Source organism: Xyrauchen texanus, chromosome 4 (assembly GCF_025860055.1).
Source record: "Xyrauchen texanus isolate HMW12.3.18 chromosome 4, RBS_HiC_50CHRs, whole genome shotgun sequence".
Classification (NCBI taxonomy): Eukaryota; Metazoa; Chordata; class Actinopteri; order Cypriniformes; family Catostomidae; genus Xyrauchen; species Xyrauchen texanus.
Window position 1 is genome coordinate 35,166,224 of NC_068279.1, and position 16,601 is coordinate 35,182,824.

Genomic DNA, 16,601 nt, shown 5'->3' on the forward strand with positions numbered 1-16,601 from the left:
ACTGAACTGAAATTATGATTTTTAGAAGAATGTTTCAGCTCTGTAGGTCCATAAATGAAAGTGAATGGTGCCAACTTTTTGAAGCTCCAAAAAGCACATATTGCTATCATAAAAGTAATCCGTACTACTCCAGCGGATCAATTAATGTCTTCTGAAGCTAAATGCTATGTGTGTGTAAGAAATAGATAAATATTTAAAACATGAATGCACACAATGTAGGCTCTCACATAGCCTAAAGTTTTGTTTCTTTGGCTGAGACCTGAATAGATGCACAAAGAAGATGATTAAAATTACGAATATCAGTAATGAACTATAGACCTATGTAAATATGAATAGATAATCTGGTTTCATTTCTAGGCACTGTGAACTTGTAGCCTTTCCCTGAATAAATTCAATAACTGCAAAAAAGTGTGCTTGTCTACACAGTGCATCTGGATATATGCCAAGCTATAATGCTCTCTTTCATCATTATTGTTTGATGAATTACTGCTGCTATGATGGGTTGAAAATGAACACAAGAATCTCTTTTAAATAAAATTCACTTATGTACTAATTTTTAATACATTTATTTGTGGTAATAGCACCAGGCATTTTATTTGTGAATGAAGCAATGAGTCTAATTTACATAGAAAGGAGGCGTGTTTGCGCCTTTTTTATGTTACTTTCCTCATGATGTATTCTCAAAATATTTTTTAGTCTCGTAATTTTGTCTTTATTCTCAAAGTATTATAACTTCAATTTCATAATACTAATGACAATTCAAAATGACTTTATTCTCAAAATGTTGACTTTATTGTCAAAATATTATGAAAATTGTGTTTTTTTACGTGGCACTAAAATGCCATTGTAATGCCACAAATGCTTTCTATTGAGCTTAACTACTATAGAGCAGAGAATACTCCTTTAAATGAAAATCTTTATTTTGTTTTGTGGCTTTTAGACCATGCTTTTAGCTTTAAAACCTTTTACAGTATATGATAGTGCTCGTCTAAAAGTTTACTAAATTAACTTTTAGACCCAAAATATTGACTCTAATATTATTTAATATTGTGTCCATAAAATATTCCCTCTAAAATGAGAATGTCCCTCCCCCTAATACCACCTACATCTGACTAGCAATAGCAAGGAGCAAGTCATGATTCATGGCTGTGATGTCAATTCAAGGCTATTGGCTTATGTTGAGCCCTTTAATAAGTCATGCTTAAACTTCCTGTTTTAAATAGAAATTACATAAAAAAACACATACAGTATATATAAAAAAGAGATCTTTCTTGAAGTTAAAGCTAATTGAAATTGCTAATTGAAGGCCAGTTTTCATTTTATTTACACTTTCTTTTCTATTAAGGTGATGTGAAGAAGACCCTTGAGTTTTTCATCACAGATGATATGGAACCTGAGGACAACGAGACCTTACAGATTGGGTTAGTGAGGACTGAGGGTGGCAGCCGTATCCTGCCCAGTTCAGACACAGTAACCATACTCATCCTGGCAAATGACAATGCGGCTGGGGTGGTGGGCTTCCATTCAGCTTCACAATCAGTCATCGTCAGAGAGGGTTAGTGATTTTCTTTTACTTACAACTTAAATGATTACCTTTTTAATCCTCTGTGTAGTCCAGTCTTTGGGCAAGCAATATTATTATACCAGACTTGCATCACTTCACCAACATACCGCATTTATTTATGTAATTTGCCCTACTGGCAGGGGAATGACTTGATTTAGTTTCTACTAGTGGTATGCTCAGGTGTGGAGGCTTTGGAAATGCATATTGTAATAGGAAAAATAAGCTTTAGTTTGAGTATCTAGTAACATACGTAGTGCAAAGATCCTGCTACATTGCAGGAGTTGGTTTGACTCATAATGAATGCATGATAAGATATGTGAAGTCTATCCCTAGTATATCCAATTGTCTTTGCTAGAGAACTAATTCATTTAGTCAGCAAAGAGGAAGTATTTCGAATCCTCAAATTCTTTGATGGATCTCTAATGTCGATGGGCAGCCAGATTCCATTTGATTTTGAAAACCAGTATTATAAATAACTAATACACTCAGGTTAAATGATTATTACCTTCAACAGGTGAGAGTTTGCCACTGCTGGTGGAGAGAACAGCTCCTGCTATTGGAAATGTCACAGTGGAGTGGAAGATTGAAGGCCCTCAAGTCTCAATGACTTTTGTAGACACCTCAGGAGTTCTCTATTTCTCTGAGGTATTGAAAAAAAGAATAGTCATTCTTGAGGATCATGCTGTTGTACATTGCGGCCTTTTGTTTTAACATCACAATTACCTACATATGTATTTGTCTACTACCTGAATCTATTGACCATTAGGTTTTGATTTAATATTCAGTATCACCTTCTGTGTTTTAGGGTGTGCTAAATAATACTATAATCTTGAAGCTACTTGAGGATACCACACCAGAAGAAAGACAGGAGTACAGTGTTATCCTATCAAACATACAAACCAAAGGTATGTATAAGTAACACACTGAAATTAGTTCCTAGTTCCATATATATTACTAATAATAATGTTAAAGTAGCCATGTTTACAAGCCACTCTTTGTAATTTGCCATTAACTCAGAGTATATAAATTATCATTTATATATAATGTATAATTTATATAAATTATGTTTAAATAAATTAACAAATGAACATTAAAGGTGCACTCAGTAACCTTTTGTTTGTGTCATCTTTGACTTGCATTGACACCTAGTGGTGTGGATGCAGCATCATTCAAATCAAGAGTTTTCAGTTACAGATGCCATTGTAGAAATTCCCAATCAGCTATTATTAATTTAATCCAAGAGTGAAAGTGTACAATAACAGGGCGGTTACTGAGATTATGCGAGTAGTATTCAGCTCGTCATGTGATTCTAAAATGGCAGCCCCCATGAAGGTGCCCCTCACTCATGTAGAATGAAACTTATTTATAAGGTTACTGATATGACCTCAAGTGAGCGGTCATGATTTTATACATATGTTTCAAATAAATTTCTTTAATTGTAAACTTTTTTAATGGGGAAAAAAATACTGAGTGCGCCTTCAAGTAAATAATTATAATTATTATTATTATTATTATTTTTTCTAATTATAATTTGTTAAATGATAAGTACAGAATGTATCTTTATCATTATTGGTTGTCCTATTATCGAACTTGTTAGACACTCGACCCAGTTACTATTTTATTGACGTCTCTAGATATTTGCTTACATTTACGTCTCAGGTTGGATATTGTATTGGCAATATGTAACTCGGGTGTTGTGTATTTATCATTAGAGTCTTTTGTAATATTAATGTTTGAATTTTGCCATCTCTTAGGGGTCATTGAGACTGGCCGGGCAGCTCTGAGCGTTCATGGTCAGGAAGCAGTGGTGAGTGTGGAGGCTAGCGATGAGCCTTTTGGCATGCTCAGTATCGCCCCCACCTCCCAGAGAGTGACTACAGTAGAGAAGGACATCATCGTCAGGATCTACATAAACAGAGAGTTTGGTGCATCAGGTTAGTTATGCTGGAGACAACAATGAATCAGAATGCTCATAAACTAATGCCCCTAAACAGAATGCTATCCTGTTCCCCTCAGGTGCTGTGAATATAAGCTATGAGACAGTGAGGGGCTCTCTGCAGGACCTCAAACAGACAGAGGGAGCTCTAGCTGAACCAGGCCAGGATTTCAAATATGTCTCAAGCTCTGTGATCATGCAGGATGGACAGACATCTGTGTCTATCCCCATCAAAATCATAGATGTATGATGCCACTGGTCTAATATTGAGTATAAATAAATACAATTATTTTTAGAGACACTTTAATTGTTTGAATTTTTCAACAGGATGACATCCCTGAGTTGAAAGAGTTTTTCTTAGTCAATATAACATCGGCTGTCCTCATTACCATTCTCCCAACTGCACCTAAACTGGGTAAGATCATAATGATTAGCTTATCGAATGAACTATTCACTTTCCATTGTTGGAAGTTTAACATTTGATAAGGTCATATTCCTTATCATGTGTCATATATTATTTGAAATGTATCTCAATATTAACAGAGTCTTTGTTGTTCTTCAATTCTGTTATTCTTTTGCTTAATCTTTAACTTTCAATCCTTTTCACATCCTTTCACATCCTTTCACATCCTTTCGTAGAGATTTACTATACATTGAAAGGTAATAGAATGTACTTGCCTCTGTGCTTGATATGCCATAGAGTGCTTTGTGATTTTTGTCAGTGCTTTGTGAATGTAGATGACTTAGATTTATCAGAAAGTATTGGAACTTAAACTGTGGGCTTCCTCTAGACTCAAATCCAAAGCATTTTCATGCTGTTTTTATTGTGTTTATTGGTTGCAATGCAGTGGCTGACTATATCCCTGCCTTTACAGATACTGAAGGTCTTGTAGCAGAGATCAGCATTGATGCTAATGATGGAATTCAAGGGATTGTCGCCTGGCAAAACATAGAGTATGAGCATCCCTTGAACCACTTTCCCATATATTGTATGTTAACCACAAGATTTTTGACAGATGCATTAATATTCATGAAAAATGATTTTCTCTTCAGCTATGTGGTGAATGAGACATTCGGAGTGTTAACTCTGGTTGCTTACCGTGATGCTGGGACATATGGAAATGTTTCCCTGTTCTTCTATGCTCAGAATCTAGAGGCTCAGTTGGGTCTGGATTTCAATGCCACACCATCGGTAAGTTAAAAAAGCCACCTTACTTGTTTCTGGATGTCATAATTAGTATTTGGTCTTTACATTAACTGAATATGTGCATTATGCAGATGATCCACTTTGCGGATGGAGAACGGCACAAGTTTATTGCAGTGTACATTTTAGACGATGCCTTTCCTGAAGGGGATGAGACATTCCAGTTAATCCTAGCCAACCCATCAGCAGGACTGGAACTGGGAGAAAACACTACAGGTCTGTAATTCTGGGTAATGTACTGGAAAACATTTATGACTTTCCATTAAATACATTGTTGCTGACTCTGAAGTGTCAACCAGGATTTGTTTTATTTTCAATTTGTCCTTAATTGAAAGTGAAAGTGTTAGTGACTAAATGATAGTGAGTTGTATAACAGTGTGTATAACAAACTTAGACTGAAATTATTTTCTGGTAATTCTGTCTTAGTTTACTTAATTTTGGAGTCTTAACAATGTACTTTTATTTAGTTTCAGTTTTTTCCAATCATGTTCATTTTTATTTCAGTTGTCGAAAATGTATTCATTCAGTATTCATTTTAGTTTTTCTTCATGATAATAAAACTTGTGTGCTCTAATCTGTACCTCATTTGTTTCTGTAGCTACTGTCACTATTCTCGCTAATGATGATGGCCATGGAATCATATCCTTCAACAACAGTGAGCATTTTCTGTTGAGGGAGCCCACCTCTATGTCAGGCCTGGGGGAGAGTGTGGCCACACTCTACATCAAACGAGACCCTCCTCAGGGCACATTTGGCACCGTGACAGTCCAGTTTACCATCACTGATGCCAATGGATCCCTCTATACTGATGATCTCACACCTTCTTATGGATTTGTGGTGCTTGAGGATGGGGATAGATTCAAGGTATGTTACAAAACTCTGATCAACCAATAAGAACTTATATTTCTTTACATATATTTAGGAGATTTAAAGGCAAATCCCACTCAAACATGAAAATTTGGTCATCATTTACTCCCATTAAAACCCATATCACTTACTTTCTACTGTGAAATACAAAAGGAAATTTTAGGTAGTATGTTAGACTCAGTAAGGGTGAAAAGATGAATATAGGAACCAGTGTTTTGCCAGCTTTTCATAGTGTCATTGCACTGGTTTCTAGACCTTGGAAATCTGGGCTGTTCTGGATGCTGAACCAGAGATGAACGAGACATTCACAGTTACTCTTTCCAACCCAACTGGAGGTGCTCGACTGGGAGACTCACTGCAGACTTTCATCACAGTACTGCAGAACCAGGCTCCACTTGGGCTCTTCAGAATATCATCATCAACTAACAGGTTCACATGTGTAGTTGACATATAATGTGTCCATGTGTTTTTAATTTAGCAGCATTAAGATTTCATTTTAAAATGCGAATGAACGTAGAAGGGATATGGTCACTATTTTTTGTCATCGCCTTTTGCCTTCACTAATTGTGCATTGTACAGTAAATGGTTGAGTGGTGTGGCAAATTAATTTTTACAAATATTACAAATATATTTCAGATAACCACATTAAAAGCTGCATACATAATAAAAAGAATATAGTATAGCATGCCACACCTCTGGAAACTTTCCAAAAGTATTTCCTATCAACTACAGTTAGTGTGCTCTCTAATCGGAGGAGATGCTGAGCTGTTGTATGTCTATCTGCGTGTGTGTGATTTTAAGGACTTTGGACACTATGACAGTAGAGGAGCGTACTGGTACTGTATACCTGACTGTATCTCGTAGTAATGGACTGGAGTCAGCTGTCAGTGTGGAATGGGAGACCCGATCAGGAACAGCATTTGGCCTGAGTAAGAAAATGCAACAAGTTAATTTAATAAATTCTGATTAACTGATTGACCAACATTTGAATCATTTATTTCAGGGGGAGAGCAACAAGTGCTGGCTGTGTACCAGTCTTTTAGGGACAGCCTGGCCTCAGTCTGGTGTCTAGTGCCTCATGAAGACTCTGCTCTAGTTTTGAGGCTCCTTAGAGATTCAGCTCAGAATCAGACTGTGCTCTACAAGTGGCAGGGCATCTTTGTGCCTGTGGAGGTATGAAGTGCATTAACCTCTTAATTTAGTGTCAAGCAAGGTTTGGTGGAAATTATGCTCTTGATTTGATTAAAAGCTCATTACATTTTGAATGTTGGAAAAAGCTTTCAATTAAGTGTCTAATATCAGCGCCACTAGTGGCATCAAACGGTATTGCAATCTGAGACCTGACTGGGTTGGACTTAACAAAATTTGCTCAACCAATGTTGTGAGTTTGGAGCAGGACTACCTGTTTACCTGAGCAAGTTTGGAACTGGTTTGAAAGAAGCCATTATTTTTGCAGTTCTGTTTGGGGCAACTATTGCATGTATTTACTGGCTTTATTAAAGGAATAGTTCACCCAAAAATTAAATTATCTCATCATGTGTTCAACCGCATACCTTGGAGCTGTGTATGGCTTTTTTTTCTTCTCCAGATCACAAACAAATATTTTGAGAACAATATCTCAGCTCTGTTGGTCCATACAATGCAAGTGAATGGTGAACAAAATTTTAAAGCTCCAAAAAGCACATAAAGGCCACATAAAATGTAATCCAGTGGTTTAATCCATGTCTTCTGAAGCGATCCATTCAATTTTGGGTGAGAAAAGACCCAAAATCCTTTTTTCTATAAGTCTTCACATCAGCAGTCTCCTGATTTCAAGCTCGATTGCACTTCATAGCGACATCTAGTTCTCTGTGCATGTGTCAAGCACTAGGAAGTGTAATGAAGCTTGAAATCTTGATCTTGCATAGAATCTGCAATAGAAAGATGTACAGTGAAAAAGGAGTTACATTTTGGTCTGTTCTCACCCAGAATTTGTTAAATTATTTCAGAAGCCATTGATTAAAAAAATGGAGTTGTATGGATTACTTTTAGACTGCTTTTATGTGCTTTTTGGAGCATCAAAGCTTTGGACACCATTCACTTGCTTTGAATGTACCGAGATATATTTCTAAAAATCATAATTTGTTCATCTGGGACGGCCTGAGGGTGAGTAAATGGTGAGAGTATGAATTTTTGGGTGTATTTAAAGTATTTTTGACTTGAAAATTTTGATTCTTATTTTTCTTATGTTTTGCCCTCCAACTTCTTTCTTTCCTCACATTCTCACTTTTGTTCCTATAGTTTGTCAGCATCCAGAATCCCAGCTCTTGTGTTGGTTTTACAGTAGGCAGTACCAGCTATGTGGCAGTGTCTCATACAGACAGCACTGTGCCATTAACTGCCACAATCAGCTTATTTCGCCTTCAGGCAGACCTTAACCTCACTCAAGTGAGTACTCAAGTGTAGTCATTTTTATATTTTCTGTGTATTGTATATTATCTATAGCGGTAACATTCATGTTGTGGTCAATATCTCTTTCCGCTTTTGTAGGAGCAGACTCTTACTGTGAGTGGCATTGGTGTTAAACAATTCTCTTCTGAATCTCAGCAATATCTGATAGCTTCCAGTGAGGTAAACACAACCTGATATGTTCAAACGAAAAATATGTATTAAAATGCATATATGCAGTATGCAGTTCATTCACTCTGTGCCCTCAGATCTTTGTGTGGACTGGAGGCTCATTCACCCTCCATCAAAATCTAGAGTTACAAGATATTACCACAGTCATGCCCTTCAGACGAGGCAGTAGCAACCTCCAACACCTGGCTGTGTGCAGGAACAGAACCTCAGATACGTGTCTTACCTACCAGTGGAGTAATGGACGTTTCCAGAACCCTCGACCTCTAATAATAAATGCTACAGTCAAACAAGTGGAGTCCTTTCATATGGGGGGAGACACATTCCTCCTCATAGTTACTGAAGGTAACATAGTAGCCTTCTTCTTTTTCTAATTTAAGATATTTAATGAATTTCTCCAATGGTGTTTATGTGTTTAGTACTGTAAATGGCTGGTTTATCAGCACAACCACATCCATACAGGAGCTTTATAATTCCACTCTGGTAGAGATTTTCTGTCCAACACTCTTTTAGGTAACACTGCTTGTGGTCTTGAAAGCAAGATTTTATTCTTGCTGGTGTTTATACGTAGTTCACATTGGCATTGTGTTTATTATTCCTCATCATAAGGTCCAAACCCAGCATGTGAAGTGTTTTTATGGGGTTTTCAGCAAAGCTTCTTCCAGCACGCACACTCTATCCCATTTATAGGCCTCTTTTCGGTTCACCCCTTTACCCCTCCTTCTGGAATAGGTAAGTAACTAGACCGTTTATTTCAATCTGTAAAATAATATCAACTTTTTAGTGTTTCCAATGTCATTAAGCCTAGTTTATCCATCTTATCCATATTTCTTATTTAAAAAAATAATATAGCCTAGTGTATCAACATTTAAATTTAGAATAATGTGTATTGCATTGTCATTCACAGCAAACCATTGTTTAGATTGAGAACTTAGACTGACCATTTACCCTGTTTCTTAGTTCACCTATTGCTTGCGGGTTTAAATGGTTCAGTCCTATACTTGTGGAGGTCAGATCTGAGGCAGTTTGCTGAAGTAATGAAGTCTCCTTCTGCGCGAGAGTTCCTGTATCTCCCTGTTCCATCTTTCAATTCCACCAAGAGTCTCATCATAGCCACTGGAGAGTCAAACTCTGTCGTATATGAACTGACATCAGTGTCCAACCAGTCTGACTTCATCTCCAAGTATGTACTATGTTGAGTATGATCGTAGTAATACACATGGAATGTACACACTGATCTGTCTGTCTGATTTTCTATATTTTATTGTTATGATAATGTCATGAATTATGAAATACAATAAACACATCTACGGAATACGATAACCACCTTCTTCTTGAATCCTTGTTCATCAATCTCTAAGTACTATTTTTATGTGTTCTTTTTCTTGTGTCATTTGTCACTTTTCGAATACTATTCAGTTCAGGAGAGCTGTTTTTCCAGCCTGGTGTGAGCGAGCTGGAAATAGCAGTGAATGTAATCGATGACAATGTTCCTGAGGAAGAAGAACACTTTAGAGTTAGCCTCAAGAACCCCAAAGGAGGAGCAGAGATTGGCTTCCGCAGTCAAGTGACCTTGATTATTCCAGCAAACGATGATGCTCATGGGATTATAGGCTTTGCAAAGGTACCAGGATCTAAATCTATTGTGTGCTTTACACATGCTGTTATCTGGTTGTGCACTTGCTATAATACATTTCTTACAGTACTATGTCTGAATTTTATAATTTTTTTTTGTCCATCACATTGCTTTCAATGTCTAAAAGCCTCATTGAAGCTAAAAAAAAAGCTAACACATCTGTGCATTAAAAAACATCAACATATTTATTTTTTGGTTTTCTTTACAGGACTCTTTAGTTCGTGAGGTGGATGAGCTAGAGAATGACAACCCTGTGTCTCTGAGTATTGAGAGGAGGAGAGGCAGGTTTGGCAGACTGACAGTACACTGGAGTGCCTATGGAAGTCTTGATGACATTTTTCCCACTTCTGGAGTGGTGAGAATTTAGTTGATTTACTAATGATCAATGCCTTACCTGTATATTTGATGTAGCATTTTGTAAATGGAATAGTTCACCCAAAAATTCTAATCATTTTCTGACCCTTGTGCCATTCCAGATGTGTATGACTTCCTTTTTCCTGCAGAACACAAACAAAGATTTTTAGAAGAACATTTTAGCACTGTAGGTCCATACAATGCAAGTTAATGGGTACCAAAATGTTGAAGCTTCAAAAAAGCAAATAAAGGCAACATAAAATTAATCCATTAGATTCCAGTGGTTAAATCCATACCTTCTGAAGTGATATGAAAGATGCGGGTAAGAAAACAGTCCTTTTTACTATAAATTCTACTACCTAGAATGGAGAATGTGAATAATAAAAGAAGAAAGTGAAAATGGAGATTGATAGTAAAAAAAATACTTAAATATTGATCTGTTTCTCAATATACAGTATTCTTAATACAGTATGGACCAACAGAGCTGAACAATTTCTCTAAAAATCTTTGTTTGTGTTCAGCAGAAGAAAAAAGTCATACAAGTCTGAGATGGCATGAGGTTGAAATAATGATGAGAGCATTTTCATTTTTGGGTGAACTATTACTTTAATTCCATGCTATTAATATAATCCAAAATTTCAACTGCAGCAAGCAGCCACATTTAAAACAGTGCTCTATTTAAAGATTATTTATACTATTTAAACCTATGACATATTGCGTCAAAACACAATGAATTGCAGTCCCTTTTACACCTTCTTCATTTGTTCCCTTGTAGGTGACATTTTCTGGGAGTCAGGCTGTTGCTACTATTACCCTGAATATATTAGCAGATGATTTTCCAGAGCTAGCAGAAACAATTACCATAGTCCTGACCAAGGTCACAACGGTTGGCATAACAGATTCATCCAAAGGTGCTGTGATTGACCCTCTGCGTGGCCAAGCAAACCTCACCATTGGGGCCAACGGTTCTCCTTACGGAGTAATTGGTTGGCACCTTGACTCCCAGTACTTCATCACGCCAGAACCTCAAAGTAATCCATCCACTGAACTTTGTTTAACTTTGTCTCATTTGAACTCCAGAACAACAATATAATGAAATGAGTTTGAATGACTGTGGTGTACAGCTAAAATTTTAAGTCAACATTTCCTGTAATCCAAATGAACTGTTTACTGGGAATTATGTGCTGTAGATATCTTCCAATCATATACTTAGTCTTTAAATCGTTTGAAACTCATAGGCAGATGAGTTCACATTTATCCTGTTTTTGTTTGTTTGTTTGTGTGTGTGTGTGTGTGTGTGTGTGTGTGTGTGTGTGTGTGTGTGTGTGTGTGCATAATGGCCTTATTCATTAGAAAATGACTGTGAAGTAATTTAAATTAATTTTTATGTTTTTGCTCCAGAGAGTCCAAGCAATATCACACTAAGTATTGTGAGAGATCAAGGAGCATCAAGGGATGTATTAGTTCACTACAAAACTATAGCGGCCCTCCACCTTCCACCTGTCAGTCAGGCTTCTGAGGGGATGGACTATGTGGCCAAAGAGGCCACAGTCATCATGATGGAGAATGCCACGGTTGTTTTGGTGACGATTACCATCCTTCCAGTAAGTACTCTGCTGAGAAGCGCAAGGTCAAATTGTTTTTATTTGTCATTAACACAGCTTAACACAGGGTTTAATGGGCATTGAAACGTTTAAGACAAGGCTCAGATTGTGGGACATTGACAGTACAGCCAATCCAGTTTGGAATCCAGACAGAGTTTGTAAAATATAATTCGAATTTTAATAATTAAAATATTATATTGTTGCAAAGGTAATTATATAATATCTATAGCTATAGTACAAGTTATTTGTTATTCTAAAAACATTATATTAGTAAATAGTAAATATACTGTAAAAAGTTTAAAGCAAATACAAATATTCTATATGTAAAATGATACATTCATCATTGTACAGAAGCACTGAGGAACTCTGTGAACTGAGGTGTTACATTGCAAGAAATAGTAAGTGAATTCTGTAGCAGATAGTGAAAGTGCAGCAAAGTCACATGTGATGTTTACTTGTAGAGCAACAATAAATAAACTAGTTAAATAGGATGCAGTATGACACTGTAGCAGCATTTCTGTATTTGATAGAATACAGAGATGTTTTCTGTTCACTTCTGAATTCTTTGTGCAAGGTGTTTAGCCCCAGGTTGCTCCAGGTGGACTGTCCCTGTAATTAGTGCACTGTAAGCCACTGATACAAAGTTAGTTAGTTTAGTTACGAAATACATTTTGAGCTAAATATTTACATGATAAGTTAATTTTGTTAGGAGCCACATCAATTTACAATAAACAACAAATGTACACATAATTACACAACACAATAAAATATACAATATACAGAAGACAATACACACAATATAGAATACACATACAATACAAATAAAAAATAAAAAGTATATAATATATATATATATATATATATATATATATATATATATATATATATATATATATATATATATATGTGTATATACAGTAGTTGTATTGTGGAGAATATAATTATGACATTCCATTGTGAGATATAAGATTAATAAAGTGCAGTGCTGGTGTATATTGATCGTGAGAGATCAAGTGTTAAAAATTCTGATTGCTTGGAGGAACAAGCTGTCATATAGTTTGCTGGTGCGGGTTCTGATGCTGCGATACCGCCTGCCTGATGGTAGCAGTGAGAGCAGCCCATGACTCGGGTGGCTGGAGTCTCTGATGATCCTCCAAGCTTTTTTTCACACACTGCCTGTTATAGATGTCCTGGAGGGAGGGAAGCTGACCTCCGATGATGTGTCTGGCAGTTCGCACCACCTTGGTGGTTGTGGGCGGTGCTATTGCTGTACCAGGCTGTGATGCATCCAGTCAAGGTGCTCTCTACAGTACTGGTGTAGAACCGTGTGAGGATGTGGTGGTTCATTCCAAACTTCCTCAGCCATCTCAGGAAGAAGAGGCGCTTGTGAGCCTTCTTCACAATGGCCTCAGTGTGGCCGGACCATGTGAGTTCCTCAGTGATGTGGACACTGAGGAACTTGAAGCTGCTGACTCTCTCCACCGGTGCTCCATTAATGGTGATGGGGCTGGGTTTTCTGTCTTTCCTCCTGAAGTCCACTACAAGCTCCTTGGTTTTACTGACGTTGAACGAGTCATCTCATCTCGTTCAGACTCAAACAACCGACTCGATTGGTTCAGTGACGAGCCGTTTTCATTCAGTGGGTCAAACTAATGATATTCATACACACTTTAAAATCGACATTTAAACACAATAAACATTTTCATCATAAATGGCAGGTCTTATGTTCCATATTTTGTCAAATGCTGGGCTTAGCTTTTACCAAGGCATAGAAGTTTAAGAAATGCCTAAATATCTTACACTTTTATTTTTCATCCATAATTCATGTCATTTTAATTGTATGCTCTTCAGTCATTTTTTACATATTCATAATTTGGGGATTATGTTTTGGCATATATACCTATAAACTTGTTTTAGTCCATTTCACCCCTTTCTCTTCTTGTTGAATGTGACTGATTGACTCACATTCCGAACTGAAAAAATGACATGCCTCCTTTCTTTCAGTTGGTCAGCAGATCCTTATTCACAAATGAGGTGACTGAGAGAGTCATTCATTTAGTTTGCAAACAAATTTACCAGTGCATTCAGTTCATTCATGAATGAGTCATCTCATCTCGTTCAGACTCAAACAACCGACTGTTTCAGTGAAGAGCCGTTTTCATTCAGTGGGTCAAACTAATGATATCCATACACAGCCTGCACTTAAATGCAATTGGCTCGTGATATAATACATTTTTAAAAGCCTCTAAAAGCAGTCTCGTGCTTCAAACTCGAGCTCATTGGCTTCAAAAGGGAGCGACTTCAGTGAACAAGAAATATGAGTCCGTGTATGGAGGTGAAGGAGAACAATTAATTTGCTTAAAAGATTCATTCAAAAAGACAGATTCATTCACAATCTAAACATTACTAATTGCAAGCCATCTTTACTACGGATCACTAATTTCGGATCACTATGTGATTACTACAAGTAAACTAATAAAACAATTTATCTCAAATCAATGTTTCATGTGTATTTGCAGTATTTATTTATTTGGCAAGTACTCTTTTAATAAGTGGGATAATGAACAGTCAATGACTGTAACTGATTACAAAATAAACACTAACAGAACTCAGATGAGGTAGATTTCAGCTGTTCAGTGATTTCTGTCTTCTCACATATTTACGTAATTTAAAAGCAAGTCAATAGTTTATGTCCATTTATTTATTTATTAGGTTAGTAGCCATGTAATAAGCAGGATAATGCACAGTCAGCCGGATGTTATCGCAAAAACTTTGCATCAGGGTCCTGATCACCCTGTTGAACAACTGGCTGACTGTACATTATTCCTTTCTTAACAAATACAGCCCTATTGTAAAGTGTTACTATATTTACTATATTCAATTATTTGTCTAATTTTTCAGTGTAAGTAAGGTTACTTATATAAGGCTTCACTTCCTCTTAAGCACACTTCCTTCAGAGTTCATCTCAGGACACTGAGACTGAGGAGAACTTAACAAAGCACTGTGCTGGAGTTATTGAGGAGCGAGATTGGCCTCCTGCTGCTTACAGAACAAGCCAGAAACCACTTCCTATGACCACCACTGAAACCCTGGATTTTTTAGATTTTTTTTTAAATAGCTCACTGCCAGCAAATTGCAGTGGTTGTTAGATATTTTTGCACATTTTGCAGCCTCAAAAACCACATGTTGAATTTGTTTGGGCTGAATTTTTTTTTATTATGACTCAAACTACTGACATAAATCAGCAGGTTCTAAGAAAATTATTTTACAGAAACTGCTTGGATGTTAGTCATAATCACTGCTGGTTAAAACTGTACCTCCTGTTGAGCCACATGGGGTTTCTTAGAGTTTTTAATTAAGACAGTATGTGTCATTGTGATGAGTGTATTTATATGTGTGTGTTCTTCATAGGATGATATTCCTGAACTGGCTGAAACATTCCTTATACACATCACAAGTGTTGAACTATTGGGTGGAGACACAGAAGCAGGTCAGCCAAGCATAAGGAGACCTGATCTGGAGGTAGCCGAGATCACCATCCAAGAGAATGATGATCCAAGAGGAGTCCTCCGCTTTAATGTCTCAAAGGTTTGTTTACAAGTTTACTCTCTTACATATTCTATTCAATAGTTTGTATTGTGTTTATTATCTATTCTGTTTAATAGCTAAAACATCACTTACTATGAATCATATTTAAAGTCAGGAATAAATTATATTCAACAAGTAACTTGTCCTGCGTTTGTGCTACTTACGTGAAAGATACCTCAAATCCTGTGGTTTGTTGAGAAGATGTGTACTTTTTAAAAAATGTTGAATTGTTTAAAGAAGTTATACACTGGTGGCCAAAAGTTTGGAATAATGTACAGATTTTGCTATTTTGTAAGGAAATTGGTACTTTAATTCACCAAAGTGGCATTCAACTGTTCACAAAGTGTAGACAGGACATTACTGATGTAAAAAACAGCACAATCATTATTTGAAAAAAGTAATTTTTTATAAAATCTAGACACGCCCGATTCCCAGCAGCCATCGCTCCAACACCTTATACTTGAGTAATCATGCTATATTGTTTATTTGGTACTAGAAAATCATTGTTTTGTGGAATGAAGTCTATACAATGCTTGAAATTGCCAAAAAACTGAAGATTTCATACAAAGGTGTACACTACAGTCTTCAAAGACAAAGGACAACTGACTCTAACAAGGACAGAAAGAAATGTGGAAGGCCAGATGTACAACTAAACAAGAGGATAAGTACATCAGAGTCTCTAGTTTAAGAAATAGATGCCTCTTATATCATCAGCTGACAGCTTCATTGAATTTTCCTCACTCAACACCAGTGATTTGTTTGGCGATGAGCTCTTTTGTAAGAAATCACCCAGAACATCCTAGCAACCGCATAGCGACGCATAAAAAAACCTCTCAAAACACCAACAACACCCTTACATCGTGGGGGAAAGCATCTCTGTAGTTACTTTTTATCCCAAATATTTATGATTTATCACTCACCTAATATACATTTATCATTCATGTTTATCATTGTGTCTTTACTATTAATAAAGAACTAGCAAACTTTTCTGAAATGTATTTTTGTGTAGGATGTTTCTGGGGCAGTGTTGGCCAATGAGGTACCCACACCTGGAAATATCCTTCGTCTGGCAGTCATGAGAATGGCTGGTACAACTGGTAGGGTTGTGCTTTACTGGGAAGCCCAAGCGGTCACGGCGAGCACTGAGGACTTCAGTCCTTCCTCAGGAAACCTCACATTTCTAGAGGGACAGGTAAAGATCAACAGTAGAAATCTCTATTGTTTAATTATTT

The 16,601-nt window shown here is 36.7% G+C and overlaps 1 protein-coding gene across 1 annotated transcript in view; it reads left to right on the forward strand.

Moving 5' to 3' along the window:
* The window catches only part of adgrv1 (adhesion G protein-coupled receptor V1), a 178,519-nt gene that overhangs the window by 45,850 nt on the left and 116,068 nt on the right, over positions 1–16,601 (forward strand). Inside the window, exons 33-57 of the mRNA XM_052125837.1 lie at positions 1,346–1,555; positions 2,079–2,209; positions 2,370–2,469; positions 3,319–3,498; positions 3,581–3,744; positions 3,828–3,915; positions 4,140–4,160; positions 4,376–4,454; positions 4,554–4,692; positions 4,779–4,920; positions 5,303–5,568; positions 5,825–6,000; positions 6,373–6,500; positions 6,575–6,744; positions 7,852–7,998; positions 8,101–8,181; positions 8,268–8,532; positions 8,797–8,919; positions 9,148–9,370; positions 9,607–9,811; positions 10,032–10,178; positions 10,953–11,208; positions 11,579–11,781; positions 15,193–15,369; positions 16,379–16,561. Coding sequence (XP_051981797.1) covers positions 1,346–1,555; positions 2,079–2,209; positions 2,370–2,469; positions 3,319–3,498; positions 3,581–3,744; positions 3,828–3,915; positions 4,140–4,160; positions 4,376–4,454; positions 4,554–4,692; positions 4,779–4,920; positions 5,303–5,568; positions 5,825–6,000; positions 6,373–6,500; positions 6,575–6,744; positions 7,852–7,998; positions 8,101–8,181; positions 8,268–8,532; positions 8,797–8,919; positions 9,148–9,370; positions 9,607–9,811; positions 10,032–10,178; positions 10,953–11,208; positions 11,579–11,781; positions 15,193–15,369; positions 16,379–16,561 — 4,004 coding nt within the window. The remainder of the gene's footprint in view (positions 1–1,345; positions 1,556–2,078; positions 2,210–2,369; positions 2,470–3,318; positions 3,499–3,580; positions 3,745–3,827; positions 3,916–4,139; positions 4,161–4,375; positions 4,455–4,553; positions 4,693–4,778; positions 4,921–5,302; positions 5,569–5,824; positions 6,001–6,372; positions 6,501–6,574; positions 6,745–7,851; positions 7,999–8,100; positions 8,182–8,267; positions 8,533–8,796; positions 8,920–9,147; positions 9,371–9,606; positions 9,812–10,031; positions 10,179–10,952; positions 11,209–11,578; positions 11,782–15,192; positions 15,370–16,378; positions 16,562–16,601) is intronic.